General features: G+C 39.1%; 1 protein-coding gene across 1 annotated transcript; it reads right to left on the minus strand.

Annotated features, from left to right (window-relative positions):
- Window positions 1–1,768: 1,768 nt before the first annotated feature.
- LOC104623599 (inactive dipeptidyl peptidase 10-like) lies at window positions 1,769–15,801 on the minus strand. The gene is made up of 9 exons (XM_010290737.1): window positions 15,670–15,801; window positions 14,060–14,130; window positions 12,808–13,002; window positions 11,174–11,228; window positions 6,755–6,854; window positions 6,023–6,081; window positions 5,862–5,934; window positions 4,362–4,435; window positions 1,769–2,871 (listed from the first exon to the last, which is right to left on the minus strand). The coding sequence occupies exons 1-9, from the start codon at window positions 15,799–15,801 to the stop codon at window positions 2,734–2,736; spliced, it is 897 nt and encodes a 298-aa protein (XP_010289039.1). The 3' UTR covers window positions 1,769–2,733.
- Between the last annotated feature and the right edge of the window lie 1,620 nt (window positions 15,802–17,421).

Genomic DNA, 17,421 nt, shown 5'->3' on the forward strand with positions numbered 1-17,421 from the left:
GCTTAACCTTTTATACACGTTTATAGAAAAATACCTGTATTTGTAGGACAGTGTGAGAAATATTAAAAACGTCAAAAGCATACCACATTTCCACACCGGTAACCCACATTTCAGAGAACAGTCTTTTTAAACATACCAGTCTTGGAAAAAGCATTTTTACAGAAGCCATGTCCTCATGCCACCTTCATATTCAGGTAAAGTGATCAAAATTGGATGTGAGATGCTGGGGTAGAAAGAGTAGGGGACGAGGCTCTGAAGCAGAGAGCTATGGGGAAAGGAGGAGACGGGGTGTGGGTTCCACAGATCTGAGAGAACGTATTTCCTGAGCACGTGCATAATCCTACTGCCGAGACGTGAGCCTTGTTCGTTTTCTCTTGCCGGTAACTAAAGGCTGCGTGTGTGAAACGTAGCGTGAACGCGCAGTGGCTGTCTCGCAGAGAACCAGCCAGCGCGTATTGAGAAGAATTACCCTTGGCAGGTAGCCTCCGCATGCCCAGCCCGCGCGCTACGCGCAACGTCCGCACGCGGCTGTGGCTTCGTCCTGTGCGTTTGGCTCAAATCGGGGAAAACGTCTCGCCGAGTTAACCTGGATTAGGACCTCATTTACTGCGCGCGGCTAGGAAAGGCATCGGCATTGGCAGGTGAGCTTTTATTCAGGAACGGGTGTAATTTATAAAATCACGATCTAGAAGTCCCAGCCAAAAGAAGACTTTAAAATGTTGCTCCTCTATTAGAAAACAGGAATTGCAAAACCTTGTTTGAATTCTTCTTACTTTTTTTTTTTTTTTGGTACGGTCTTATCGTAGTGCACATAGTAGCCTCCATACATATATACTATACCTATACTGTACATATGTACTATAAATACCACAAAGCAAAGCCATACTTTGTGGTGACACTGGAACCCAGACAAGATATCATTGCACATTAAAACTGTATTAAACGAATTGAAAAATAGTTAGACATTGCTAATAAAACAAGATAAATACTAAACATTAAAAGACAGAGACTTTCTACTGTTCCATAAAACCACACCTTTCAGACAAATTAATTATGTGCATCATAAAAAAATGCTAACTCTGAAAGAAAATACTCCAGAAGAAAGTAAAAAGCTTCGGGTGATTTTTCATTACATTAAAAACAATTCCTGTTCTTCATAAAATATGTAGAACTTCCCATCTTAAATAGTATGTTATCTTAAAAAAATTACTTTCTTTTTAACTTTGCAAGAAATGAAACCTTAATTGGGTAGGAAAGTATTTGGAATATACCCAGAGAGAAAAAACTACAGCTATTCCCGTGTAAGTGGCACAGCATCTGTCAAGAGTTTTCACTATACCTTCAGGAAGATACCTTAAATTAAGTCAACATTGTACTTGATTTCAGTGATCAGAGTTAATATTCTGCAAACCCAAACTGGCTGCCTTGTTTATTCCATAGTTTGAATATCTATTGCTGTAATCCAGCCTGGCAAATAAATGGATGTATGAGGGGCTCGCCCTCTGAATAAATAATAAAATTTAACTTGTCAGGAGCTTCCTTTGCCTTGAATGAAAAACATTTCATTTCTTTGTGATGCTGTTGAATCTAAATCCTGTTGGCAAGAGACTTAATGAGCATCCCTGGAATAAAAACTAATGGAGTGTTCCGGCTACGTGGCCACCTTGAACGTTAGAATTACATCTGAGAGCAGATGGAAGAAAGGGATGATGCACTATACAAAATATGTCTTCATTTGAGGAGTAAAGTATTACTCAGCGGCATTTAACATTGTTAATAAATTTTCTTTATCGGAAACTATAATTTAATATTTATGTATCTAATTTACATGTGACAAAGTAGCATATTCTAAAATTAGAGCTTAACCAGCAAACTATTAACTACTATAAACAATACCAAACCACAACTCAAACATATTTAAAGGAAACAATAGATACATTTTGGACTGGGGAAAGATTGCAATTGCAGATATTGTTTTAAATACAGCTGTTAATTAGGTCTTGAAAGAAATTCTTCAAGCTCAGAAAGATTTTCTGCTTAGGGAGTCCTAGGTATATACATAAAGACCAAGAGTACACTACCAAAAAGTCCCTTATTGGTTACTAGTAGGTACAGTAATAATAGTAAATGCTGAAATTGGGGAAAAAAAATCATTTTCAATATCCATGTTGTATGATGCACTAGACAGTATATCCCCTTTGAGCAGAAACTAGAGAAAATATCGTGCCCTTTATTATCTCTGTGGTTTCTTATGTGTAATAGACAGCAAAAGAATTGCACTTATTGTAACATTACAGTAAGGTGTTAGATTGCAGCTCACCTTTTAAAATATTAGTGGCCATAATACTTATGATAGGTTGTGTATTATGCAAAGATGAATAAAGATGTGCATTTAAATTAAAAACAGAGCAACCACTTACAGAACCAACAGTGAGGCTTAACATAACAAACATGCACTAACCCTACACTTATGCGAAACTAAGTTCTTCCAGGAAACTGTAACCAACTGTTGACCTTCCACAAAGGTAAAGGTTTTGTCCCTTGGTAATATGTTTGGACTTCGTAGTTGAATTCCAGTTTATTAGCTCATTGTCTGTAAATGTGCTGTTCCACTGCGATATCCTTTAGCTGCCCTTGAGCTTCTGCAGAATCTGCAATCTTACAGTCACTTTTATTTAAGGTTTTATTGAGCCGCAAAGTAAGTCCCCTTCAGTACTACACAAATAGGCTTCCTTATTCATCCTCTTCAGGTTCCTGTGGTAAAATTGGTGTCTCCTCCTTTAAACAAGCACTAAAAAACCCAAGGACTGTGCTGTAAAGGTGATATTTGCTTTTCTCAGAAGCAATGTTATGACCTTCATCCGGGTAGATCTAGCAGAGGAGAAAGGAAAAAAGTAAATAGTTTTTAAAAGGCTTTTCAAATATTTAGGGGTCTATTTTTCTTTCTCTGATCTTCAAAATGTTTTAGATGACAACAGGATGATAACATTATTTTTATGGCATCAAGTAAAACTCAAAGTAAAACTAATTCTCTTGGAATTTGAGCTTACATAAAACAACCACTGCAGTGGGATCTGCAGAAGTGAAAAAAAATATTTTCTCAGTCATTGTGCTTACAATCGTTTACTTTGCTGGCATTTTCAATAGTGTCTAGGCATCCAAATCCCATTATCGTCAATCAGGATTAATTACCTGATGCTTTTCGGGACCTCTCAATATCCCAGCTTCTATGTGTTCAGTGAACAACCTTTTTATTCGTATTTTAGCTATCTTCCTATCTTATCTAAAGCCCATCATCTCTCTCTCCTAGGGTGGATGTGGGCATTTTTATCTCTTAATGTGAATTCCACTGGAAATTTCTTCCAAGTGAGGCTGAACAAAAATTTGCAAGCTGAACGAAGAAATCCAGGCCACAGGATTTAGGACAAGAGACTTGTGGTGGCTTGAGGCAAAAAGCCTCAGCTGCTTCCTCAGACTCAGGTTATCACAAGGTTGCATGAGAACGGTTCAAGAGGGCTCTTTCTGAGAGACCTCTTTCTCCAACAGACCTTCACACCACCTCGGCCGAAATCACAGGGACAACTGGAACAGATCCTACCCCACTCACATATCACACATAAAGTCCTTTTCCGTTCATAAGTGATGCCAACCCCCTTCTTACCACCTCCTCCCTGGCATGACCTCACACACTTCAGTGGAAACTACAGGTTCACCTAAGGTTCACCAAAGGTTGAGGTTTGCAATGTGTAACATCCGAGATACTTGGAGGAGTGACCTGAACCCACATTGTCTGAGATATTGGAGAAGCTTTAATGCAACCAGAATCCCCAGCCAGAAACATCCACGTACTCCACGGTGGGTCACGGGCAAGTCTGCTCAGCAGCAGTACGCCCTGTCCTGCTCTCCCCAGCCTGCCCCTCACCACACCCTCACCCTCCCTACAGCTATGGAGAGAGGGGACAGCACTCTCACCTTTTAGCTGCCTTTTAATAAATTTAAATGTTGAAAATAAGGGGAAATTAGTTTCATGTGACCCAAGATTTTCTTCGGTAAAAAGGGACTAAAGTAGTGGTATCTCCATATTATAAAGAGTGCATATGGATTGTCAAGCGCTTCGTATAGTATAAGATAAACAGGTGGAAAAAAGAAGGATGAGAGAGAGGAGAAAGAAGAACAATGAGAAGATATGCTTCTTGATATCCATACTAACAGTAAGGAAAACGGGATTAAACTGAGTTGTAACTTCAAACTAAGGTAATACCAGTGCGTTGTGATGTGGAGGGTTCCTTCTCTGGAAAAAAATAGCAATATGAGGTTAAATGTTGAACTGTGTTTATAGGAAACGTCACAGCTGCACATACCTGCATAGTGTAATTAACTCCAGCTTTTATTAGATGTTTAATTAATTCCGCTGAATGCTGGAAGTGGACTTTAGCTGCAAGACAACAACATTTGGATATTATTAGAAAAACCTAAGCTAATTTGAAATGCTTACCTGTTAAACAGATTTGACTGAAAACATTTCCAATCTGTACCGGGTCGGAAGTTGACTGACTTTGTGGTCGGAAGCGCGCGGCCCCACCGGTAACAGCGATGCAGGGGGGTAGCAGGGGAGGTTTGAGAGAAGGAGCTGGATGCCCCAAGGGAAGTCATGCTTTCCAGGCACTCCATGAGGACTCCTCTCTCCACCCTTGATTTACACACACTGCGATAGTTTAGAGGTGTGTAAAACCATTCTGTTCGAACATCATGACAGTTTATAATTGCGTTAAAGGAAAGCACATTGCATTTTCCACTGCTTGCACAGGGTTATTACAGCCCATACTTCTTTAGATAACGGAGTTTCTGCAACATATCAGTAACTTAATCTTTGCGTGGTAAAAACGGGCAACTTTATTACCATGTCCTAACCCTGCAGAGCTCAGGCTGCGAGTGGGCTGGGCAGCATCGCTAGACGTGGCACGAAGCAAGGGCAGCAGGCAACCGAGTCCCAGCCCTGAACACGCGCTACTGCTCGGGCACCTACCCGAGCCCCGGTCCCCTCTGTGCCGCGTTCAGAGGGGCAGAAATTGCTGCTGCCTTTACAGTCAGCAAAGCCCGAGACCCAGACGGAGGGGTCAGAAAGCTTGTGCCGCCCCACGCTCAGCAGGAACGGCCAGGGAGAGAAGAAAGCCCGCGCACCCGTACGGAGGGGCTCGGTGCCGCGCCGTGGTCTGTGCCTGAATCAAGGCTCATTCTTTCCATCTACATCAGTTAAGAAAAGCACACTGAAGTTAAATTTAAATCTGTAATTGGAAATTATCTCTTGATTGACACGTCTTATGGTTCCATTTAAAGTGCTAGAACTTGCTTTGTTTTACTCATTCTCTGACTTAAACTACTGCTAAAAGTATTGGTGCTATTTAAAGGTTCCCTATAGCTTCAGCTTCAGATGCTTTTTGTACTAATGCAATCACTACCTTGTAATTAATTTGCTGAAAAGTTTAACTTCCCATTTGGTGCTGTACTTCATCAACTGTACTGATAATTCTTTCTTCAATTGCAGAATCTTTATGACTTTAAAATACCATTAAAACTGTGTGTTGTTCTATTAATAATTCATATAATATCTTTCACCAGCAAGATGGTGGTCCAGAAGATTTAAAAAAATCCGAACATACAGTACCTAAATGGTACAAATATTCCGCAAAGACAAGTGTCATCATTTAGAGTTAGAATTGATAATTGAAATAAAATAAAAAAACTTATCGGAGCGATAATGAAACTAAAAATGTACTTGCTAGGTACTTGCTAATCTGTCCGTGAATGCCTGCCTATTAAAAACTCTGACTCCAAATGTAATTGCATCTGTAAATACTTACTATCAGCTGTCCCATGAACTATTAGCAAATTCGTTTCTTTTAAACCATGAAGATTGTGTAATACGCTGGATGCCTAGCAAACAAACACACACAGAGGTGTAACTGAATTGCATTTTAAAAGTAAAACTGTCATTTTAAATTACTTGTTTATGCTAACTTACCTGATAGGTATTTTCCTCTTTTGATGGAATACCAAGATATCTTTCTGAAAAAGCTGATGCTGTCAAAGTAAAAACAAAACCTTGTGAATTCATCAAAATTACTTCTATTTTAAAACTCATCAGCTCTGACCTAGAGTCTAGAGATGTTCTTTAAGCCATTAAGTCAAGAAAGAGATGTTCATTTAAAACCAGAATGTACCATTTAAAATAATATTTAAATAGTCAACCCCCACTCCCCCCAAAACCCCAGATCATTCAAGTAACCTGGTCTGATTTCCTGTGTACCACAGTCCGCAGTCCACAGCCTCTGCCCAACACTTCACATACAGAACCAAATATCTTGTGACTGAACGATGACATGGTTGGTATTGTAAGGAATTCACCACTAACCTTAAAAAATTGATTCCTCTTAGAAGTCTTGATTCAGGCTGATCTACCTAAAGGATTCTTAGCAAATGGGGTACCTGACTGAATTTCAGTGGGAAGTGGGAAATGGGAAACACGCGTCCTTTGCAAAAATCAGTGGCGTTAATAATAATGTATCTGTTGCACGTTCTGGTAAATTGTCCCAGTGTTAGAAGCCCTGTCATTTAAAGGAGAGAATGAGACAGTGAGGTGAAACCTAGTTGATATTGGCACATTCTCTGACCCTAGTTAAAATGAATAGAAGTTCCATGAATAAAAGATGGTTTGAATAGGTGATCACACAGGTGTAGGGCAGGGAATACTCACCATACAACTTCATATCTGTAATTGGTGCCACCACAGCTCCACACTTGAAGAGCCGTTCACTGGATTTCAGGATCATTGATGTAATGTAGCCACCGTATCCCTAACAATGGAAATGATATCGAGATTTTCGTTTATTCATTTCTTTTTAGAAACAATAAAGTTAAAGGCGATTGTGCTAATCTGATGGAATCACTTTACAGTATGTATTTATATCTGAAAGAACTGCTTTAAAAGGAAATGCGAGCCTACAGTTAAGAGCGAATAAAGATCTTGTATGTCCTGGTCATGGTCTTATTATGGTCATGCAATTAATAATGATTAGTATATTTCCGTTTAAGCTCCATATTCCATCATGGCACACTAGACTACAGTTACTAAAAGATTTGAAAATTACAGAAAAAAAACCCAACACCAAAAAACAAAGGTAAGGCTTTTAGGAACACAGCCTAGACAGGAAGATATGTACTCAGTTTTTAATATATTTAATGTAGATAAATTTAATATATTTAATATGCAGATATTTTAATATATTTAATGTAGATATTTGTAGGTAACTAACCAGGACACACTGAGCATATTGCTGACAGGACAGAGAGTATGGGTGTGCAGGAAACCTGTGAACTGACTGCAGTCTGTCCCTCCCGCTGACACTTAAACTTTTACAGATTGAATCCTATTGCTATTGAAGAGGTTTCTGCTACAGCATTGTCAAATATCCCACGGAGAGGTACAGATCCTGCGCTGCTTTGCAGAAGCAAAAGCTCTATGTAACCTTGCTCGACACTATGCTAGTCTCTGGCCAGAAGAGCACCCATCAAGCGGCTGTGTTACAAAGCAAGGAGCACAGGTGGCATAAAGAAGCTGGGAGAGATGGGGCAGAGGAAGGGGAGCTCTCTCCTTGCCTCACCACATTTATCTGTCCTTATGGCAACATCTCTTCATCATCTCCTCTGCAAAGTCTCCAATACACCTCCCTGGGAAGAGTTGTGACAGAGAAGAGTTGTGAAAGCCTCGCTTTGCATGGAAACGTGAAAGCTTCAACGTGAGACCACAGATTTCTTTGGAATGACAGTGGCAATCCACATCTGTACACCTGTAATCATTCTAGACCCACAGAAAATGAAATCCTGAATTGTATAGTCTGAGATCAATGATTTTCTCATATATTATGGGCTCTTCAAATTTCTCTATTTGCCATCTTTGTTCTTCTCAGAGCTGGAAAATTGACTTTTTCAGGTATTTTGTTGTTGTTGCTTTGTGTTTGGCACAACACGCTTCAGGAAGAAGAAATTATCCCATGACAAGGGAAAGAAAAATCTAAAACACCAGCCAACTCAAAAAAAGAGTATTGTGCATCAAATGCTCACAGAGTTTTCTCATGGACTTTTTTGAATCTTGCCTGCTCCTGTTCTTCATATCTAAATACTTAATGAGTAGATGAGTTGACTGGAAGAACTGGAATATTTGAAAATCCTTTAACCTTAGCTAAGAAAAATAAGCAAAGAGGAGTGTTCTTTGGAATCAACCTATAGTAAATGCGAACAGACACACTAAAGAAAATACAGAATAAGACCTAGATTTTCAAGGGAGCGTGAGGAACTGAGTTATTCCCTTCCCATAGAAATTCCAACTCAGGAGGCCAAGAGCCACCCAGAATTGTCCGTGTACTGGAGTAGATTTCTCCTAAGAAAGAATTTCTGAGTGGGCACCAGTAACTTGTATAATTCAAAGAGTTTAAGAGAATAGCAACTTTCCCGTGCCTCTGGGTCTCTACTTTTGCTTTTTAAAATTCTGTTTGTGTCTTTCCCAGTAGTTCCACAGCACAATTTTAATCCTAGGATAGCTATTGCCACGGTATTTATTATTTATGCCTTGTATTCATTAAGAGCTTGGTTTAGTTCTCCTGGGAATTTCTTGCCTTTGTTCTTGTGCCCTTGCTTCCAGCCAGGCTTTCCGGGACAAAAACAATACACAGTGAGATCACAGTTTTAGAAGCACTTCACAATGACAATGCAGAGACTCGTTCCTGTGTTCTGATGTAAGGATATATGACGCCTCACTCATCAGTAGCATTTCTGTGCTTACAACCCAATTGCCGTATGTTCAAGAAGCTGGCTGTGAAGTTGCAACTTATTTTCAAGCTCTCTTTCTACTCCCATGGAAAAAAAATGCAAACTACATGGAAACACGCTTTGCTGTGTAGCCGTTCAGAAGGGCCCTTGGATCACGCATCACTTGGGCTGGTACCCCTCACAGAGATAAGCAAGGGGGCATGGCTGATTGTCCGGTGGTCAGGAGTAGGTATTTTCCACGCTGTGCCTTCCTGGACAGCCTTCTTACTCTTGTGCCTAGGTCACATTACCGATTGCTACAGGTATTTTCTTTCTGTGTGGTTCTAAAACCTCTTAAAGAGCTCCATGACAATGTGCATACGCCCAGCTTTATGAGATCAGCAGTAAGCAATTCCAAAGCCATCTTACTGCCAAGCATAGTGTACATCCTATTTCCGTTCAGTAAGCCCAATTAAATGCATAGAAAGAAAGAAAAAAAAAAAGAATTTTCCTATCATATTGTTGTAGATAGTAGAAAGCAAATTTTTAAATTTCCTAAAAATCTTCTTTTAAAGACTTTAATTGACTCTAAAATAAGCAAAATGGAGGGAAATACAATTAACCTTAGGAAGCTGTTAAATAGACTTTTTTTTTCCAAATTCTAAAACTGACTTTTATATTTTATGAATTTTTGTCTGACAGTAGAAAACAACTCTGAGGTTAACTTGGAAAGGGTGAACTTCCCTGAATTCAGAGCAGCACTGAAGCTTACTGAATTTCCTATTTTTTGCTCTTTGCTTTCTCACGTTTCCACTTCTCATTCCTCAGTGTTTCTTTCAGAAAATAAATACAGGAACACCATCATCAATAATATTTCGTAAAAGAAAAAAAAATTTGGGGGTAGCCTTTGGCAGATATCTAAAACCATGTTTAGATATATGCTGTGGTAACTGTCTCATCACATCACTGTTAGGAAAGAAGATGCTGCTGAATCTCCTATAGAAAACAAGTGGAAACTTTCAAGTAGCAATGAAAACAATTTCTGAAGTCAGAAACAAGTGAGCAGTTCGGGGTGCTTAGTGATTTCATTTCAGAAATGACATTTTCAATCATTTGTGGGAAGAGGATATGGAGAAATGTAGATGCTTATATGCGTGTGTACTTTCATATACATTAATAACAGGCACTAAAACCTGAACAGAAATGTGTGCCATGATCAACTGGTGGGTGGTATGAGCCCTACTTATACATCTTTGGCTGAAAAAATCTCTGGCTGCTGCCCTACAAACCAAATACTGCGTTCAATGCTACTGATATTCTTGCAACAATAGTTTCTTTAGCTCAAGAAGTGTGGCAGGAGCTCAAATCTTTGAGGAAGGTCACTTTCATGTGGAATGCTAATAATAGTACTTCATTTTCACTACACTTCAGAAACATTAATAAATCTACAAAATTCTATCACGCAGGAGGTAAATACCAATATCTTCACTTTGCATTCAGACAGACTGAGACAAGCAGGTTAAATGCTTTGCCTGAGGCCATGGAACAAGCCAGCAGCAGAGGGATGGGAACTAAAGGGTTTCATAGTGGAATGCACGCTGCTCTTATAACTGGGGGTTTTGTCTAGGTATTTGACCATGCCTTGTCGTTGCTTTGAAGTCAAAAGCACAAAATACCTTCACTTTTAAGAAACACTTTAAAAAAAATAAGGTTGCACATGCTAGTTCATAGAAGTAGCAATTATGTGGTGTTTCTAATTGCTGTTTTTTAATGGACATCAGTAAAACGATATTTAGTTTGCTACTAAAGGTTAAGCCTCTGCCTTGTTCTGTCTCATACCAGAGGCAACAACATGCCACACAGTGAAGCCAGCTGACAAAATGGCAACAGCGAGATTTCTAGCAGACGGTGCAAAAAGGAAGTTATTGACAGTATATAGGTTGTAACTCAGCTAACTTCAAGGGTCAGTAAGACATTCAGATGTAAAAGTTGTATTAGAAGGCCATTGACAATTTGACTGCAGCACAAACGTAAAAGTGTAAGAAATAAGCTTTCACAAAACCTAAGCCCATATTAAAAATTTCTAAAGCAAGCAGATGTTTTTAAACAAATACTTTCTCCTTCAGATTCTGAAATACAAATACTGCAGTACCGTAAAACTGATCTGATTGATCTGATATCAGAATGATACCCATTCTGAGAAAAAATTAATATACAGAACATAATTACAGTAAATTACGGAAGGTTTTTTTCCCCTCTTTTAATAACTGAAATTGTCTTAGGAAAATAGATAAATATTTTTGTTTATGAACTAATAGTATTTTCTTAAAGACTCATGACGATACATCCAGTTATTTTTGCACATTACCTTTCCAAATATACTCAGCCTCTTAGGATCAATGAAGGGCTGTTTCAATAGTGATCTGCAAGGAAAAAGAAAATTTTTTTAATTTGGTAAAATGGTGAATTTTACTTGTTGAATCTAGTATGTAAAGAAAATTATTTGAACAGTAAGGAATTGTCATACATGCAGATCAGGTAGAGAAACAAATTACACCAATGAAAGTATTAATGCATTTGGAAATGCGATTTGCTTTCTAATTCCTTCTCTATATGGCAAACAGTTGGTGTCGGGCTCATCTCAACTAACTTGAGATATCTGAATTTGAGGATCTTGCCTGAATTGCCCATTTACATCTGCTCTTCAGTTAAAGGAAAGAAGAAAGACACCCTCAAACAGCCATTCTTTCTGACCCATGTTGGAAACCTCTCTCAGTCTGGGAAGAATCACCTTCCAGAAATGCCAGGATTTTCCACTGACTAGAGCTTAAATGACCGGCTTTGACCAGGTGTCTAGTTTTTCAACAGCTAAAGGAAGATAGGATGAATGCAGCTTCTTGACTCTAGATAATTATCTAAATAATTAATTCTCTCATCAAGGCCATGAATCAGCAATGGTGAATTTCGTACAGAAAAGACAGAATAATCTGAGGGCAAAATCCAACTGCTTTTGAGGAGAGAAAACCAGCCACAGTACCTCCTCTCAGCTAAGGGCAGCCTCCCTTTTTTCCCCACGCAGTGCATCCAAAACAAATCCAGATGTAATTTAGCCTAAAACGTTTTAGTATTAGAGCAGAGAGCTCAGTTCTCACAGCGCAGCGCATGGCCTGCTTCTGATGGCCCTTTCGCAATGGTCACCTTGAATTGCTCTGCTCAGCGCAGCCCATCCTGACCAACATGAACACTAGGAGCCCTATTGCCCAGGTATGTCATGTCATGTCAGAGACAGTTGCCAACTCACGCAATGGTTGAAGCATCAACCCCTTTCAAAAGAAGAAAAAAAAAACCCCTGTCTTAAAATCTCTTTCCTTGAGAATCCCTAGAAAACGTCCCTCCAGACCTTGATATTAGCCATTTTGACATGGGCACCCTGAGTAGAGTGTAGACAAAGCCATGTGTGATTACTCCACAGATGGAAATGACTCTTTTCTGCAGCTGGTGGAATATATCAGTCTAAGAATGATAATGCAAATGAGAAATAATAGGCATTTGCCCAAATTTTGCTCTCATTTACACTATTATAACTCCATTTGCTTTGTACGATTACTCCAGAGCTCTGTGGTGGAAATGAGAGCAGCATCCTATTGTATAGGCCTAAAGTATTGTAACAGAAATGCAGTTAAACATTAACATGTGCACTGCAAGAAATTTTCCTAAGGAATATAGACAAATACGAATTAGCTCAGATGGCATATTTAGATTGTACATGGAAGGATAACTTTATCAAACAGAAGCACCAACACAACAAGCAAACACATCTTTGACCTTTAATTTGTTGTTTGTAATGAAAATATTATTGTTTCAAAATTTGCAACTGCATTAGAAGTAAACATTAATGGTATTCACTATGCGAAGAAAACATTCTGGGCAGTTTCAGTTCAAAATGCCAGTTCATCAAAGTGGAAGCAGGGTAGAAGAGAAGAAAAGTTTGCACATACGTACTCTACGGCTGCTATTTGGTCCTTCACTTCCACTGATCCTAAGCATCGGTGGACCTCCTGTAGAATCTTAAGGCCTTGAAATCCACTCCCTCTGCCATCAAATCGAGCTACGATGACATTATCAGAGTTGACAAGCACTGAGTCCCAGTCAATGTGAAACTTATCTGTAACCAACTGGCTGCCTGGAGCTTCATCACTGCAAATACCAACACATCAGACACAAACGAAGACTATTGACAATGTGATGCACTTTGCTGTTCTCCGACATTTTATTTAACCTAGATGGCAGAGTTCAGTCGGTTATACAATCCTGTTGAATTATTGCCAGTTCCATCGATACCATCACATTAGCTAGTGCTGGTATCCCCGCAGTAGTAGTAAGCAAAATAATTCTTTAACTTTATAACCACTATGTTGCCGTGTTGCCAATACCTGAAAATACTTTATAGAAAGAAACAGAAAACTAAAGCACGTAGTGCTGCTTATAAGTTAATAAAGTGAACAAAAAAGTCCCATAATCACTAATGGCTAGGTCAGTTCTGAGATGGCTCATGGAGGATTTGTTAGTCACACTAACAGACAAAAAGGAAAAAATCATTCAGTACCCTGATTATGATTTTGTAGGATATGTAATACTGTTAAGAGGAATGTCATCGTAGAAAACAAAAATAATTGCATTATTGTATCCTTGAATGGATTTTTTGAAATAGGGTACAAAGACGACTAAAATACACGTTGGAGAAAATTACATTTTCTCCATCCAAATTCATAGCAAGAAATGGATGCAGGCAGGAGTGATAAGTTTATTTTATGACTTTTAAAAAAGGTGGTTTACAGCAGAAAAGGTGGAATAGAATGGGAGAATGCAGTTTCTAGAGGAACAATAAGCATTTTCCTTTGAAGCCAAATATACTATTTTCCTTCCAAAGAAAATAAAATGTCAGTTTTAAAAGGGAAGCTTGTCATTATTTTTCCCCCAAGATAAACACAGAATAAGAGAGCAGGCTAGCATGAAGTTGTACAAAATGCAAAGTACTTCTATCCAGGCTGCATCCGCCAGTTGAATGCAAATTAAAATGCAGAAGTGCCTGTGCTGGCTGTACAGAAATTAGATTGGACAGTGTCTGTGGGCGTATCCTGTCTAAGGTGAAAGAAAGATGAAGACAGAAGTTATTATTTTGCCAAAGAGACTTATATAAACCTGTGGGGAGGAGAGAGAGATAAAAATTTCCTACAATAACTACTGTCTTTACCTACAATAAGGTGCTGAATCAGTATCTAGCTTTGGCTCTGGATAACGTAGACCATCTTCAAGGTAATCGCTCTATTAATTAGCGAGCATATGATGAATCCATAAGTTCTCAAATTCAGTCAAACCTACCCACATAGTTGCTACATCATGCACTGAAATCAGAATTACTTAGTTACAGACTCAGTCACAACACGTTATGTTTGATTCACTGTTATCTTGTGCATCAAGTTTATGCTTGGCTTTATGAAAAGAAAGGAAGGGCGTTTTTTTGTTTGCTTAACCAATTCAGTTCAGATTACACTAACTGCTAACAATGCAAAGCAATGAATTTGGAAATACTGATCATCAAATGAGCTCTGCAGATGACACACAATTCAGAAGTATATTATCATTATTAGTTACAATAAGAGCAGGAGCAGAACAATTCTTTCGATTTATGCTTATTGTACAGAGCACGGTTTTCAGAAGCACTCTACATTGACATAGATGTTTTCACAGAGTTTTTACCACTGCTTCCAATAATAGCAGCCTCAGACTAGTTATAATTTTCTTTTAGAGTTCTTCCAACTTCCCACAATAAAATGTCAGAAATATTCTTGTCTGTCTAGGTATCTTTCCAACAGTTTAATGTAAGTGAAAACATAGTGAGTCAGCCTGCTTCCCTCCCACCTAACATACGATCACAACAAATAAGTGTTCACATCTGTTTTATACATGTTATATATCTAGGTTATATATACATTATAAATGTATGTTACATATCTAGGCACTTGGGAATATGGGAAGAACCGTTACAGCTGTAAGCCTTTCTCTATACCAGAAAGTGCTTACAACCAAAAATGTGTTTTAAATGAAAGATGATAGCCTCAGATCACTTTTCTATTAAGAAAGGAACAACAGACAGAACCTCAGCAAGATTGTCAGTGGGTGAGAACTGACAGTGATGTTTTCCCAAGCTCTTCTTTGAAGGGCATAGCTGGGCTACTTTTAGGCTCAGACTTTAAACACTATACATCTTCCACTCCTGCATGATAGGTTATTTGACGTATTGCTTTTGTAAGCAATTTTGCAGTGGCTAATTTATTTCAAGAATGTCCATATAAGTAGTCTATGACAGGCATTGAAAGCCATTTCCATTGAGGTACATGTCAAAATTCCCATTAACATCAAAAGGTCTCTTTAGTCTTCAGCTGCTACTATAAAATGATACTGATTACCTGAGGTGTGCTTCTGTCCTCCATAGAGAGACAGCATATATTCTATGCACCATTCAGGCCCCACTTTTAACCTTTTAAATGGGGCTTCTGCAAGGTATTAATCCTTTATGCAAGTCTGAACATCACCCTCAGGGCTCTGAAACAAAGCAAGGTTGTCACTGCAGTGCAATGATAGATGCAAAGCCCGATTTGTGGAGTTTGTCCTGGGATTACAGCTATCTCAAAGGTCAGTGTTTGTTTTAGGTTTATCGCTACTTACAGCCTAATTATAATTAACCACTGTTCAGTGGTACCCTCTTCATAGAATCATTTCTTGACCCCACCAGTAAGCCTGGCAGGAAGCCCCTACCATTTATGCTTGGGTGTGATACAAATGCAGAAGTCTTCCTCCTACCTGGCTATGGATGGACATATGGGAACCACGGACTAGCCAAAGCGCTACAGCCAAATCAAAGCCAGCAGCGAAACGGCTATGCGAAGCTACAGCCTCTTCAACACCCCTCAAGGGTTCCTTGTGAAGCATCATCTCCAGAGTCAATGAGAGAAGAATGATCAAAATGAAGAATATGCCCAATTCTTCCCGTTTAATTTTTTTTTCCTTGTGACAGCACTTGCACTTTCCCTTTTTTATTTTTGCTCCTGACTTTCAAGGTTCAGCACTGCCTAGTGTGTGTCTTTGACAGTGACTACGCTCGGATTATGAGTCCACAGTGGCAGCACAACTGCTGACGACTCAGGCATGCTGCTGAAGTTCGCCACTGACGTAGCATTTCAATAGACAGAAGCCATCAATAACATACCAATACCAGTGACCTTAGTGGGTAATTCGTATGCTTCTTGCAAGGCGGTCACATACATCTCAGTCTGTCTGGAAAAAGGGGCAGCTCATTGTAAGTTCATATATTGCTGAAAAGAGAAGAATCTGTTCTTTCAGATTCTATAAGCAAAAACTTAAACTAAAGCCTCTGTTCATGACTTGAGTTACAGCCTTCAGGGGATCAGATAGTGTTACCAGAGAGGCTGTTGCTGCTGTACTCTCAGCAATACTCCTCTGCCACTCTGCTATCATGACTGCAGCAAAATTTGTTCCAGGTTTTGCACCACTTAAAAACTAAGCGGCAAGATTTTAAATAGGAATTGTAGAAGTTATAGGGCTGACCAAGTGGCGGGGGGAACAATTTTAAGAGACACATGGCAGATAATTGCTATCATCACTGTTTGTCAGTACCTTTCTATTTCTGCAAAACAGCGGATTTGATGCAGCAGACGGAAAAGGTATCTTGATAGCAAATATGTGAGAAAGACTACAACTCAGAGGATAAAATCTATGCAAAGAAATATCACTGATAAAAGTTATCTTTTGCTTATGGTGAAACTGAGTGGGGAAATAGCATCATTTTGCAAAACTGGTGTAATACAAAAATCCACTTCATTTTCAGATTTCAAGAGCATCTCTTTCACAAGCATCAGCTTTCAAGCACACCCATTATTACTGGTCAAAAATCAGGGAACCTGAATAGCCTCAAACACTGAGGACAGAAAATTCCAAATGTTTTTTCTCTGTTCCTATACTCTGTTTAGATATAGCAGACTGTGACTAAAAACAGAAAGTGTGTTTACAACTCTTCCCTGCAGATATGGCCAAAGAAATTAAAACACATCACCAGAAGTGATTCCATTACTAGGGTGGAATCATGTGACAGACAGGATTGAAGTAGACAGCATAGTACAAAAAAAAAAAAAATTCTTAAAATATCTTTCTGAAACCCTTGAGGCTGAAGACTTCGAAAATGCCATTTTGAGAACAAGAGATGCAACACTGTCCTGCGTCATCAGAAAAGGAGGTGAAGTTTTTAATGTCCTCTTGTCTTTTTCTAGGGAAGATTAAATGAGCATTTTATTCATGTAGTAAGATGTGTACTGCTGTGGGGGAAGTGGGGATAGGGGAGCCTGAAAGGACGGATCTTAGCTCAACGATTCCCCAAGCCTTTTCTGGGGACAAGACTGAAGAGAAAGGGCGTAAGCAGGTCCATCGCCGCCCACAGCATCAGGACCGCTACTGCAGATGAAACAGCTGGAGTAACCCTCCAGTCTCTCCCTCTTTTAGCCTCAGCTAAATCAGTTCTCCCTCTAGGCCCTGAGAAGT

This window comes from Phaethon lepturus, unplaced genomic scaffold, assembly GCF_000687285.1.
Source record: "Phaethon lepturus isolate BGI_N335 unplaced genomic scaffold, ASM68728v1 scaffold2387, whole genome shotgun sequence".
NCBI lineage: Eukaryota > Metazoa > Chordata > Aves > Phaethontiformes > Phaethontidae > Phaethon > Phaethon lepturus.

What these genes read in the sequence shown, in the direction of transcription:
- LOC104623599 (XM_010290737.1), bottom strand. Translation starts at nt 15,801, where the DNA reads ATGATGCTTCACAAGGAACCCTTGAGGGGTGTTGAAGAGGCTGTAGCT. An exon ending in GGCTGAGTATATTTGGAAAG is followed by an intron (nt 6,855 to 11,173) that starts GTAATGTGCAAA and finishes TTCCATTGTTAG; the next exon opens with GGATACGGTGGCTACATTAC. An exon ending in AAGAGGAAAATACCTATCAG is followed by an intron (nt 5,935 to 6,022) that starts GTAAGTTAGCAT and finishes TTTGTTTGCTAG; the next exon opens with GCATCCAGCGTATTACACAA.